At 39.0% G+C, this 13,200-nt stretch overlaps 1 protein-coding gene across 1 annotated transcript in view; it reads right to left on the bottom strand.

Annotated features, from left to right (window-relative positions):
• dyrk4 (dual-specificity tyrosine-(Y)-phosphorylation regulated kinase 4) overlaps window positions 1-13,200 on the bottom strand; it is a gene marked incomplete at its 5' end in the record, with an annotated part of 71,884 nt that overhangs the window by 34,891 nt on the left and 23,793 nt on the right. Inside the window, one exon of the mRNA XM_080736382.1 lies at window positions 1,803-1,886. Coding sequence (XP_080592508.1) covers window positions 1,803-1,886 — 84 coding nt within the window. The remainder of the gene's footprint in view (window positions 1-1,802; window positions 1,887-13,200) is intronic.

Here is a 13,200-nt window from a genome sequence, read left to right as displayed (position 1 = left end):
TTTTGTCCAGAACAGCGTGTTATATTTCATATCTGGTTGTTAAGGCTCCGTGCTCTTATGCGCAGCAAGTTGACACCGTGACAAGAGCCGCGCAAACTATTTTCAAGTGGAGCAAATAACGAGACGAGTCAAGTGACGCGAGCCGAGAGCAGCACTGTGGTGAGAGAGGCGGGGCTGCTCCGTGTGAGCTACTGAGTGTGGTGCAAAAAGTACTTACATTCTGTACTTAAAGTAGGACTGTCATCTAAAGGGGTACTGTCACTTTAAAAAGTAATCTTAAAATATTAGTTAATATGTTTATGATGTCACTGTGAGAATGCGCAATTATAAGCCAATCAAATTAATTGACTGTACTTAGACTACTTACTGTACTGGCTAGCTGTTGTTGGGGGGCGAGGGGCAGATTACACTGTGACATGAGTTTCAACCTATTTCAGACTGTGAGAGAGACCACGTGACCTACTGTATCATACTATTATAATTTCGGGGCGTGTCAGCGGGCCTTTAAGTAAAGTACTGCAATGTAGATGTACAAGTAGAAGTACGGTATTCAACATTTACTTGAGTAAAAGTACAAATGTATTGGTAATTTGGTATCAAAAGTAAAAGTACTCATTGTTATCAAATGTATAAACAACTTTTGAAAATAGCCGATCTACAAGCTCACAATGCGTCGCATCACGCACGTCAAAAGCAAACAACACAACCAACCATACAACGTGAGAGAAATGCATCAAGACAAATGTCTCAATATTGCAGCTGTCGGGGGGCAAAAACCTCTTATCCCCATATCTTAACTTTTTGTGTTTTTTGTAAATGAACGTCGTACTTGATCGTACTACAGCCTCACACAAAAACATCAAAAGTAGCAGATCCACAAGCTCGAAACGCAGCTCGAAACGCAGCTCGAAGCGTGTCTCAAAACGCTGGAGCACTTCATACAAGGTTGTAGGGATTTCCAGATAGTTACCTCTATATTACATGGGTCTTCTACAGGGGGTCCGGGACCCCTAGAGGGTCCTCCAAATCTTTGTGTGATAGAAACTTTTTTTTCTCCTTTTTTATATTAACCACTTGAACCCTAGTGTCAATATTCTGAGAACTTAAGCCAAAAATAGCAGATCTACAAGCTCACAACGTCTCACAGCTGTAGATCGGCTATTTTGGGCAAAGAGGTTTGGTGTAGAGGGAAAAAAAAAGTGAAAGGTCAAGTTTATTAATATTGATGGTTCAAGTGGTTAAATATCTGAAAACACAAATTGTCATGAATCCAAAATTCACTGATGATTGTGCAATCAAACGATTAAATTATAATCTCTGAAAAGATTGTGGGGGTCCCTGCTTCATCTCTCTCTCAACTAAGGGGTCCTTGGCCTGAAAACGTTGAAGACCCCTGTTCTATTAAATATATATAACTCTATGGTTAGTTAGAACTGACCTGTGAGAAGATGGTGGCATGACGGGATCGGGTATCGGAGGAGACCCGTTGTTGTTTTCACCCTCCCAATGAGTACTGTGGGGATTAGCAGGGATGGGTATAGCGTAGAGCATGGGAATGGGAGAATTGGCTTAACACTAAATTGGGTATATGGAGGGGGAAAAATGTTTCTTTTATTTTACTTCATGGGCAGGGTCTCTTTTCTTTATACTATTTTACGAACCGTGATGGCCTCAAGACCGTGTGCTATTTTGTACCAATGATTGTGATGAGAATGGGACTTGGGGTGTCATCAATATGTGTGTGTACCTGCCTCATTGTTACATTGTACCTTAATAATAAAAAAGATTTGAAAAGAACTGACCTGTGAGTAGGGTCGGTTGGGTCCTATGCGGCTGCCGTCTGTTGGCAGTCTGTGGGGGTGAGGGAAGGCTTCTGGTCGCGTTGCCTGCAGAACCAATGACAGACATATATATGAACTAGAAAAATATTGTTCCTTCGAAACAATTGTGGGCTCGCTTCAAGCCAGAAAACAATGGCTATGAAAGTACAAAATGTCAAGATCGCAGGCAGTGCTCTCTTTGACGTTACTGACGTCAACGATTGGTCCATTTTGTTCCAAAAATGTGTTGTGCAAAAGTTGACCCGCTGGTGGCGCTATAACAGGCCAATGTAAGAAGGGTGGTATCTGTTCCTTGACCTATTGGGAATGTGCTTGCAAGATTTCACGCACATTGCAGGCTGTGTTCATGATTTGAGGTGTTTTTTGGCTTTGGCCACTTTATCGCTTCTTGCAGATATATTCATTATTTTTTTTTTGTGTGTGTGTGCACTTCATAGGCATATTAGATAAAGGTCCTTAGATTGTGTGTAGAATGTTTCATGCAAATTGCAAAAAAAAATCCTAACGGGTTTAAGCGTTTCACAAACTGCTCAAAATGATATAGCGCCCCCCTTTGGCCAATTGGGGTAAGATTGGTTTTAGTGATATTTGGACTAACACTCTACATCTTTGCCAAATGCCATGAACATGTTACTTTGCATGTATGATTTAGAGGCAGAAGAATAATTTGCATAAAACTGCAATATTCATTGAATTTATTTAAAAACGCATGTTTCAATTTTAAAGAAATCCGATCTGACAGATCTTTAGATATTGGTCCAAAGTTCATGTAAAAAAAGTTTTGTGCACATGACGCGAAAATTCCAGAATAAAAGCGTGTTTAAGCGTTTTACAAACTGCTCAAAATGGCGGAAAATGTAAGGGCGGAGCTTACTTAACATAGACACAGATGTCTTCCGCTTGAGTCAAAGCACGCGTGTAAGCAAGTTGCGTGTCTTCAAATGAAACGAGTCATGACTTATGCCCGTTTGAAATTTGAATTTTCAAACGCTTTGTATAGCGCCCCCCTTTGGCCGATTGGAATAAAATTGGTTTTAGTGATACTTTGACTAACCCTCTACATCTTTGCCAAATGCCATGAACGTGTAACTTTGCATGCATGATTTAGAGGCAGAAGAAGAATTTGCATAAAACCGCAATATTTATAGAATTATTAAAAAATTATATTTCACTTTAAAAGAAATCCGCCGAGATTAGTTTGACCGTATTGGTCCAAAGTTCATGTGAAAAAAGTTTTGTGCGCGTATCGAAAAAAACCCAGGAGGAGATAGATTTTTACTGTTTTTCATATAATTCCGAATTGTGGGAGACCTAAAGGTCAGAGGTCAAAAGTTAGAGGGTAAAAGTTGTTCGGCATGAGGAGACGCATAAGTGTATACAGGTTTCATGGCTGTATGTATAACACAGCATGAGCTATACCTGTTCAAAGTTCGCACTTTCGAAGGCTTCCTACAGCGCCACCATTTGGCCGATTGCTGTAAAAAATAATAGCACACTTCGCCACTGTAAGCTGAACACATTGATGTTTTTATTTTCATTTTCTCACTAAGTATGTAGGAGTAGAAAGGAACCGAAGATCCCGTCTACTGATTGCCTGCCTGATAGATAAATAACTAGAAAAATATTGTTCCTTCGAAACAATTGTGGGCTCGCTTCAAGCCAGAAAACAATGGCTATAAAAGTACAAAATGTCAAGATCGCAGGCAGTGCTCTCTTTGACGTTACTGACGTCAAAGATTGGTCCATTTTGTTCCAAAAATGCGTTGTGCAAAAGTTGACCCGCTGGTGGCGCTATAACAGGCCAATGTAAGAAGGGTGGTATCTGTTCCTTGACCTATTGGGAATGTGCTTGCAAGATTTCACGCACATTGCAGGCTGTGTTCATGATTTGAGGTGTTTTTGGCTTTGGCCACTTTATCGCTGCTTGCAGCTATATTCATTATTATTATTTTTTTGTGTTTGTGCACTTCATAGGCATATTAGATAAAGGTCCTTAGATTGTGTGTAGAATGTTTCATGCAAATTGCAAAAATAAATCCTAACGGGTTTAAGCGTTTCACAAACTGCTCAAAATGATATAGCGCCCCCCTTTAGCCAATTGGGGTAAGATTGGTTTTAGTGATATTTGGACTAACACTCTACATCTTTGCCAAATGCCATGAACATGTTACTTTGCATGTATGATTTAGAGGCAGTAGAATAATTTGCATAAAACTGCAATATTCATTGAATTTATTTAAAAAAGCATGTTTCAATTTTAAAGAAATCCGATCTGACAGATCTTTGATATCGGTCCAAAGTTCACGTAAAAAAAGTTTTGTGCACGTGGAGCGAAAATTCCAGAATAAAAGCGGGTTTATGCGTTTTACAAACTGCTCAAAATGGCGGAAAATCAAAGGGCGGAGCTTACTTAACAACGACACAGATGTCTTCCGCTTGAGTCAAAGCACGCGTGTAACAAGTTGCATGTCTTCAAACAAAACGAGTCATGACTTATGCCCGTTTGAAGTTTGAATTTTCAAACGCTTCGTATAGCGCCCCCCTTTGGCCGATTGGAATAAAATTGGTTTCAGTGATACTTTGACTAACCCTCCACATCTTTGCCAAATGCCATGAACGTGTAACTTTGCATGTATGATTTAGAGGCCGAAGAATAATTTGCATAAAACCGCAATATTGATTGAATTATTAAAAAATTATATTTCACTTTAAAAGAAATCCGCCGAGACTAGTTTGACCGTATTGGTCCAAAGTTCATGTGAAAAAGGTTTTGTGCGCGTAACGCAAAAATCCCAGGAGGAGATAGATTTTTACTGTTTTTTATATAATTCAAAATTCTGGGGGATCTAAAGGTCAAAGTTCAAAAGTCAGAGCGTAAAAGTTGTTCGGCATGAGGAGACGCATACGTGTATACAGGTTTCATGACTGTACGTATAACAGAGCATGAGCTCTATCTGTTCAAAGTTCGCACTTTCGAAGGCTTCCTACAGCGCCACTATTTGGCCGATTGCTGTAAAAAATAATAGCACACTTCGCCACTGTAAGCTGAACACATTGATGTTTTTATTTTCATTTTCTGTCTAAGTATGTAGGAGTAGAAAGGAACCGAAGTTTTGAGGAGAACTTGATATGACGGTTAGATATTGTCACTAGAAAAATATTGTTCCTTCGAAACAATAGTGGGCTCGCTTCAAGCCAGAAAACAATGGCTATAAAAGTACAAAATGTCAAGATCGCAGGCAGTGCTCTCTTTGACGTTACTGACGTCAAAGATTGGTCCATTTTGTTCCAAAAATGTGTTGTGCAAAAGTTGACGCTATAACAGGCCAATGTAAGAAGGGTGGTATCTGTTCCTTGACCTATTGGGAATGTGCTTGCAAGATTTCACGCACATTGCAGGCTGTGTTCATGATTTGAGGTGTTTTTGGCTTTGGCCACTTTATCGCAGCTATATTCATTATTATTATTATTTTTGTGTGTGTGCACTTCATAGGCATATTAGATAAAGGTCCTTAGATTGTGTGTAGAATGTTTCATGCAAATTGCAAAAAAAAATCCTAACAGGTTTAAGCGTTTCACAAACTGCTCAAAATGATATAGCGCCCCCCTTTGGCCAATTGGGGTAAGATTGGTTTTAGTGATATTTGGACTAACACTCTACATCTTTGCCAAATGCCATGAACATGTTACTTTGCATGTATGATTTAGAGGCAGAAGAATAATTTGCATAAAATTGCAATATTCATTGAATTTATTTAAAAAAGCATGTTTCGATTTTAAAGAAATCCGATCTGACAGATCTTTAGATATCGGTCCAAAGTTCACGTAAAAAAAGTTTTGTGCACGTGGAGCGAAAATTCCAGAATAAAAGCGGGTTTACGCGTTTTACAAACTGCTCAAAATGGCGGAAAATCGAAGGGCGGAGCTTACTTAACAACGACACAGATGTCTTCCGCTTGAGTCAAAGCACGCGTGTAACAAGTTGCATGTCTTCAAACGAAACGAGTCATGACTTATGCCCGTTTGAAGTTTGAATTTTCAAACGCTTCGTATAGCGCCCCCCTTTGGCCGATTGGAATAAAATTGGTTTCAGTGATACTTTGACTAACCCTCCACATCTTTGCCAAATGCCATGAACGTGTAACTTTGCATGTATGATTTAGAGGCCGAAGAATAATTTGCATAAAACCGCAATATTGATTGAATTATTAAAAAAATATATTTCACTTTAAAAGAAATCCGCCGAGACTAGTTTGACCGTATTGGTCCAAAGTTCATGTGAAAAAAGTTTTGTGAGTGTAACGCAAAAATCCCAGGAGGAGATAGATTTTTACTGTTTTTTATATAATTCAAAATTCTGGGGGATCTAAAGGTCAGAGGTCAAAAGTCAGAGCGTAAAAGTTGTTCGGCATGAGGAGACGCATACGTGTATACAGGTTTCATGACTGTACGTATAACAGAGCATGAGCTCTATCTGTTCAAAGTTCGCACTTTCGAAGGCTTCCTACAGCGCCACCATTTGGCCGATTGCTGTAAAAAATAATAGCACACTTCGCCACTGTAAGCTGAACACATTGATGTTTTTATTTTCATTTTCTGTCTAAGTATGTAGGAGTAGAAAGGAACCGAAGTTTTGAGGAGAACTTGATATGACGGTTAGATATTGTCACTAGAAAAATATTGTTCCTTCGAAACAATTGTGGGCTCGCTTCAAGCCAGAAAACAATGGCTATTAAAGTACAAAATGTCAAGATCGCAGGCAGTGCTCTCTTTGACGTTACTGACGTCAAAGATTGGTCCATTTTGTTCCAAAAATGTGTTGTGCAAAAGTTGACCCGCTGGTGGCGCTATAACAGGCCAATGTAAGAAGGGTGGTATCTGTTCCTTGACCTATTGGGAATGTGCTTGCAAGATTTCACGCACATTGCAGGCTGTGTTCATGATTTGAGGTGTTTTTGGCTTTGGCCACTTTATCGCTGCTTGCAGCTATATTCATTATTATTATTTTTTTTGTGTGTGTGCACTTCATAGGCATATTAGATAAAGGCCCTTAGATTGTGTGTAGAATGTTTCATGCAAATTGCAAAAAAAAAATCCAAACGGGTTTAAGCGTTTCACAAACTGCTCAAAATGATATAGCGCCCCCCTTTGGCCAATTGGGGTAAGATTGGTTTTAGTGATATTTGGACTAACACTCTACATCTTTGCCAAATGCCATGAACATGTTACTTTGCATGTATGATTTAGAGGCAGAAGAATAATTTGCATAAAACTGCAATATTCATGGAATTTATTTAAAAAAGCATGTTTCAATTTTAAAGAAATCCGATCTGACAGATCTTTAGATATCGGTCCAAAGTTCACGTAAAAAAAGTTTTGTGCACGTGGAGCGAAAATTCCAGAATAAAAGCGGGTTTACGCGTTTTACAAAGTGCTCAAAATGGCGGAAAATCGAAGGGCGGAGCTTACTTAACAACGACACAGATGTCTTCCGCTCGAGTCAAAGCACGCGTGTAACAAGTTGCATGTCTTCAAACGAAACGAGTCATGACTTATGCCCGTTTGAAGTTTGAATTTTCAAACGCTTCGTATAGCGCCACCCTTTGGCCAATTGAAATAAGATTGGTTTCAGTGATATTTTGACTAACCCTCTACATCTTTGCCAAATGCCATGAACGCGTAACTTTGCATGTATGATTTAGAGGCAAAAGAATAATTTGCATAAAACCGCAATATTGATTGAATTATTAAAAAATTATATTTCACTTTAAAAGAAATCCGACCAGACAGTTTGACCGTATTGGTCCAAAGTTCATGTGAAAAAAGTTTTGTGCACTTGACGCGAAAATCCCAGGAGGAGATAGATTTTTACTGTTTTTCATATAATTCCGAATTGTGGGAGACCTAAAGGTCAGAGGTCAAAAGTTAGAGGGTAAAAGTTGTTCGGCATGAGGAGACGCATAAGTGTATACAGGTTTCATGGCTGTATTTATAACACAGCATGAGCTATACCTGTTCAAAGATCGCACTTTCGAAGGCTTCCTACAGCGCCACCATTTGGCCGATTGCTGTAAAAAGTAATAGCATACTTCGCCACAGTAAGCTGAACACATTGATGTTTTTATTTTCATTTTCTCACTAAGTATGTAGGAGTAGAAAGGAACCGAAGTTTTTTGATACTTGATATGCCTGCCTAGTATAGAAATAATGACAATATCTAAAGTGTGCTCGCCTTATAGGCGAGCCCACAACTAGAAACATATTGTTCCTTCGAAACAATTGTGGGCTCGCTTCAAGCCGGAAAACAATGGCTATAAAAGCACAAAATGTCAAGATCGCAGGCAGTGCTCTCTTTGACGTTACTGACGTCAAAGATTGGTCCATTTTGTTCCAAAAATGTGTTGTGCAAAAGTTGACCCGCTGGTGGCGCTATAACAGGCCAATGTGAGAAGGTTGGTATCTGTTCCTTGACCTATTGGGAATGTGCTTGCAAGATTTCACGCACATCCCAGGCTGTGTTCATGATTTGAGGTGTTTTTGGCTTTGGACACTTTATCGCTGCTTGCAGCTATATTTATTATTATTATTTTATAATTTTTTTGTGTGCACTTCATAGGCATGTTAGATAAAGGTCCTTAGATTGCGTGTAGAATGTTTCATGCAAATTGCAAAAAAAATCCTAGAATAAAAACGGGTTTAAGCGTTTTACAAACTGCTCAAAATTATATAGCGCCCCCCTTTGGCCATTTGGGGTAAGATTGGTTTCAGTGATATTTGAACTAACCCTCTACACTATTTTGTCATGAAAATGTGACTTTGCTTGTATGTTTTAGAGGCAGAAGAATAATTTGCATAAAAATGCAATATTGTTTGAATTATTTAAAATAGCATGTTTCAATGTTAAAGAAATCCGATCTGACAGATCTTTAGATATCGGTCCAAAGTTCACGTAAAAAAAGTTTTGTGCACGTGACGCGAAAATTCCAGAATAAAAGCGGGTTTACGCGTTTTACAAACTGCTCAAAGTGGCGGAAAATCGAAGGGCGGAGCTTACTTAACAACGACACAGATGTCTTCCGCTCGAGTCAAAGCACGCGTGTAACAAGTTGCATGTCTTCAAACGAAACGAGTCATGACTTATGCCCGTTTGAAGTTTGAATTTTCAAACGCTTCGTATAGCGCCCCCCTTTGGCCGATTGGAATAAAATTGGTTTCAGTGATACTTTGACTAACCCTCCACATCTTTGCCAAATGCCATGAACGTGTAACTTTGCATGTATGTTTTAGAGGCAGAAGAATAATTTGCATAAAACCGCAATATTGATAGAATTATTAAAAAATTATATTTCACTTTAAAAGAAATCCGCCGAGATAAATCTGACCGTATTGGTCCAAAGTTCATGTAAAAAAAGTTTTGTGCGCGTAACGAAAAAAACCCAGGAGGAGATAGATTTTTACTGTTTTTCATATTATTCTGAATTGTGGGAGACCTAAAGGTCAGAGGTCAAAAGTTAGAGGGTAAAAGTTGTTCGGCATGAGGAGACGCATAAGTGTATACAGGTTTCATGGCTGTACCTCAAACACAGCATGAGCTATACCTGTTCAAAGATCGCACTTTCGAAGGCTTCCTACAGCGCCACCATTTGGCCGATTGCTATATAAAATAATAGCACACTTCGCCACTGTAAACTGAACACATTGATGTTTTTATTTTCATTTTCTCACTAAGTATGTAGGAGTAGAAAGGAACCGAAGTTTTTTGATACTTGATATGACTGCCTGCCTGCCTGATAGATAAATAACTAGAAAAATATTGTTCCTTCGAAACAATAGTGGGCTCGCTTCAAGCCGGAAAACAATGGCTATAAAAGCACAAAATGTCAAGATCGCAGGCAGTGCTCTCTTTGACGTTACTGACGTCAAAGATTGGTCCATTTTGTTCCAAAAATGTGTTGTGCAAAAGTTGACCCGCTGGTGGCGCTATAACAGGCCAATGTGAGAAGGTTGGTATCTGTTCCTTGACCTATTGGGAATGTGCTTGCAAGATTTCACGCACATCCCAGGCTGTGTTCATGATTTGAGGTGTTTTTGGCTTTGGACACTTTATCGCTGCTTGCAGCTATATTTATTATTATTATTTTATAATTTTTTTGTGTGCACTTCATAGGCATGTTAGATAAAGGTCCTTAGATTGCGTGTAGAATGTTTCATGCAAATTGCAAAAAAAATCCTAGAATAAAAACGGGTTTAAGCGTTTTACAAACTGCTCAAAATTATATAGCGCCCCCCTTTGGCCATTTGGGGTAAGATTAGTTTCAGTGATATTTGAACTAACCCTCTACACTATTTTGTCATGAAAATGTGACTTTGCATGTATGATTTAGAGGCAGAAGAATAATTTGCATAAAAATGCAATATTCATTGAATTTATTTAAAAAAGCATGTTTCAATTTTAAAGAAATCCGATCTGACAGATCTTTAGATATCGGTCCAAAGTTCACGTAAAAAAAGTTTTGTGCACGTGGAGCGAAAATTCCAGAATAAAAGCGGGTTTACGTGTTTTACAAACTGCTCAAAATGGCGGAAAATCGAAGGGCGGAGCTTACTTAACAACGACACAGATGTCTTCCGCTTGAGTCAAAGCACGCGTGTAACAAGTTGCATGTCTTCAAATGAAACGAGTCATGACTTATGCCCGTTTGAAGTTTGAATTTTCAAACGCTTCGTATAGCGCCCCCCTTTGGCCGATTGGAATAAAATTGGTTTCAGTGATACTTTGACTAACCCTCCACATCTTTGCCAAATGCCATGAACGTGTAACTTTGCATGTATGATTTAGAGGCCGAAGAATAATTTGCATAAAACCGCAATATTGATTGAATTATTAAAAAATTATATTTCACTTTAAAAGAAATCCACCGAGATAAATCTGACCGTATTGGTCCAAAGTTCATGTGAAAAAAGTTTTGTGCGCGTAACAAAAAAAACCCAGGAGGAGATAGATTTGTACTGTTTTTCATATAATTCCGAATTGTGGGAGACCTAAAGGTCAGAGGTCAAAAGTTAGAGGGTAAAAGTTGTTCGGCATGAGGAGACGCATAAGTGTATACAGGTTTCATGGCTGTATGTATAACACAGCATGAGCTATACCTGTTCAAAGTTCGCACTTTCGAAGGCTTCCTACAGCGCCACCATTTGGCCGATTGCTGTAAAAAGTAATAGCACACTTCGCCACTGTAAACTGAACACATTGATGTTTTTATTTTCATTTTCTCACTAAGTATGTAGGAGTAGAAAGGAACCGAAGTTTTTTGATACTTGATATGACTGACTGCCTGCCTGATAGATAAATAACTAGAAAAATATTGTTCCTTCGAAACAATAGTGGGCTCGCTTCAAGCCGGAAAACAATGGCTATAAAAGCACAAAATGTCAAGATCGCAGGCAGTGCTCTCTTTGACGTTACTGACGTCAAAGATTGGTCCATTTTGTTCCAAAAATGTGTTGTGCAAAAGTTGACCCGCTGGTGGCGCTATAACAGGCCAATGTGAGAAGGTTGGTATCTGTTCCTTGACCTATTGGGAATGTGCTTGCAAGATTTCACGCACATCCCAGGCTGTGTTCATGATTTGAGGTGTTTTTGGCTTTGGACACTTTATCGCTGCTTGCAGCTATATTTATTATTATTATTTTATAATTTTTTTGTGTGCACTTCATAGGCATGTTAGATAAAGGTCCTTAGATTGCGTGTAGAATGTTTCATGCAAATTGCAAAAAAAATCCTAGAATAAAAACGGGTTTAAGCGTTTTACAAACTGCTCAAAATTATATAGCGCCCCCCTTTGGCCATTTGGGGTAAGATTGGTTTCAGTGATATTTGAACTAACCCTCTACACTATTTTGTCATGAAAATGTGACTTTGCTTGTATGTTTTAGAGGCAGAAGAATAATTTGCATAAAAATGCAATATTGTTTGAATTATTTAAAAAAGCATGTTTCAATGTTAAAGAAATCCGATCTGACAGATCTTTAGATATCGGTCCAAAGTTCACGTAAAAAAAGTTTTGTGCACGTGACGCGAAAATTCCAGAATAAAAGCGGGTTTACGCGTTTTACAAACTGCTCAAAGTGGCGGAAAATCGAAGGGCGGAGCTTACTTAACAACGACACAGATGTCTTCCGCTTGAGTCAAAGCACGCGTGTAACAAGTTGCATGTCTTCAAACGAAACGAGTCATGACTTATGCCCGTTTGAAGTTTGAATTTTCAGACGCTTCGTATAGCGCCCCCCTTTGGCCGATTGGAATAAAATTGGTTTCAGTGATACCTTGACTAACCCTCTACATCTTTGCCAAATGCCATGAACGTGTAACTTTGCATGTATGATTTAGAGGCCGAAGAATAATTTGCATAAAACTGCAATATTTATTGAATTATTAAAAAATTATATTTCACTTTAAAAGAAATCCGCCGAGATTAGTTTGACCGTATTGGTCCAAAGTTCATGTGAAAAAAGTTTTGTGCGCGTATCGAAAAAAACCCAGGAGGAGATAGATTTTTACTGTTTTTCATATAATTCCGAATTGTGGGAGATCTAAAGGTCAGAGGTCAAAAGTCAGAGGCTAAAAGTTGTTCGGCATGAGGAGACGCATACGTGTATACAGGTTTCATGGCTGTACCTCAAACACAGCATGAGCTATACCTGTTCAAAGTTCGCACTTTCGAAGGCTTCCTACAGCGCCACCATTTGGCCGATTGCTGTAAAAAGTAATAGCACACTTCGCCACTGTAAACTGAACACATTGATGTTTTTATTTTCATTTTCTCACTAAGTATGTAGGAGTAGAAAGGAACCGAAGTTTTTTGATACTTGATATGACTGCCTGCCTGCCTGATAGATAAATAACTAGAAAAATATTGTTCCTTCGAAACAATTGTGGGCTCGCTTCAAGCCAGAAAACAATGGCTATAAAAGTACAAAATGTCAAGATCGCAGGCAGTGCTCTCTTTGACGTTAGTGACGTCAAAGATTGGTCCATTTGGTTCCAAAAATGTGTTGTGCAAAAGTTGACCCGCGGGTGGCGCTATAACAGGCTGTGGGAATCCAGGTGAGTGCACCTGACCTAGTCACATGATAGGAACCAGGAAGTATAAAAGCCTGGTTCCTCCCTTCAGAAAGCCTTTTTTGACTCTGGTGCAGAGAATGGCATTTCCCTCTCATAGGGTGAAAGAGATCGAGAACACATGTTCACAAATGAAGCAACCTCCAGTGCTGTGCTGAATTCACCGGTTCCTGTGAGATCTGGATATAGAGATACTGTAGCTGTTGGTGCTGATGGTCCCCTGCCTTTGCCCTTGCA

This window comes from Nannobrachium achirus, assembly GCF_963921795.1.
Source record: "Nannobrachium achirus genome assembly, chromosome: 11".
Classification (NCBI taxonomy): Eukaryota; Metazoa; Chordata; class Actinopteri; order Myctophiformes; family Myctophidae; genus Nannobrachium; species Nannobrachium achirus.
Note: the sequence above shows the minus strand (reverse complement) of the source record. Positions and strands in the feature narration are given on the sequence as shown.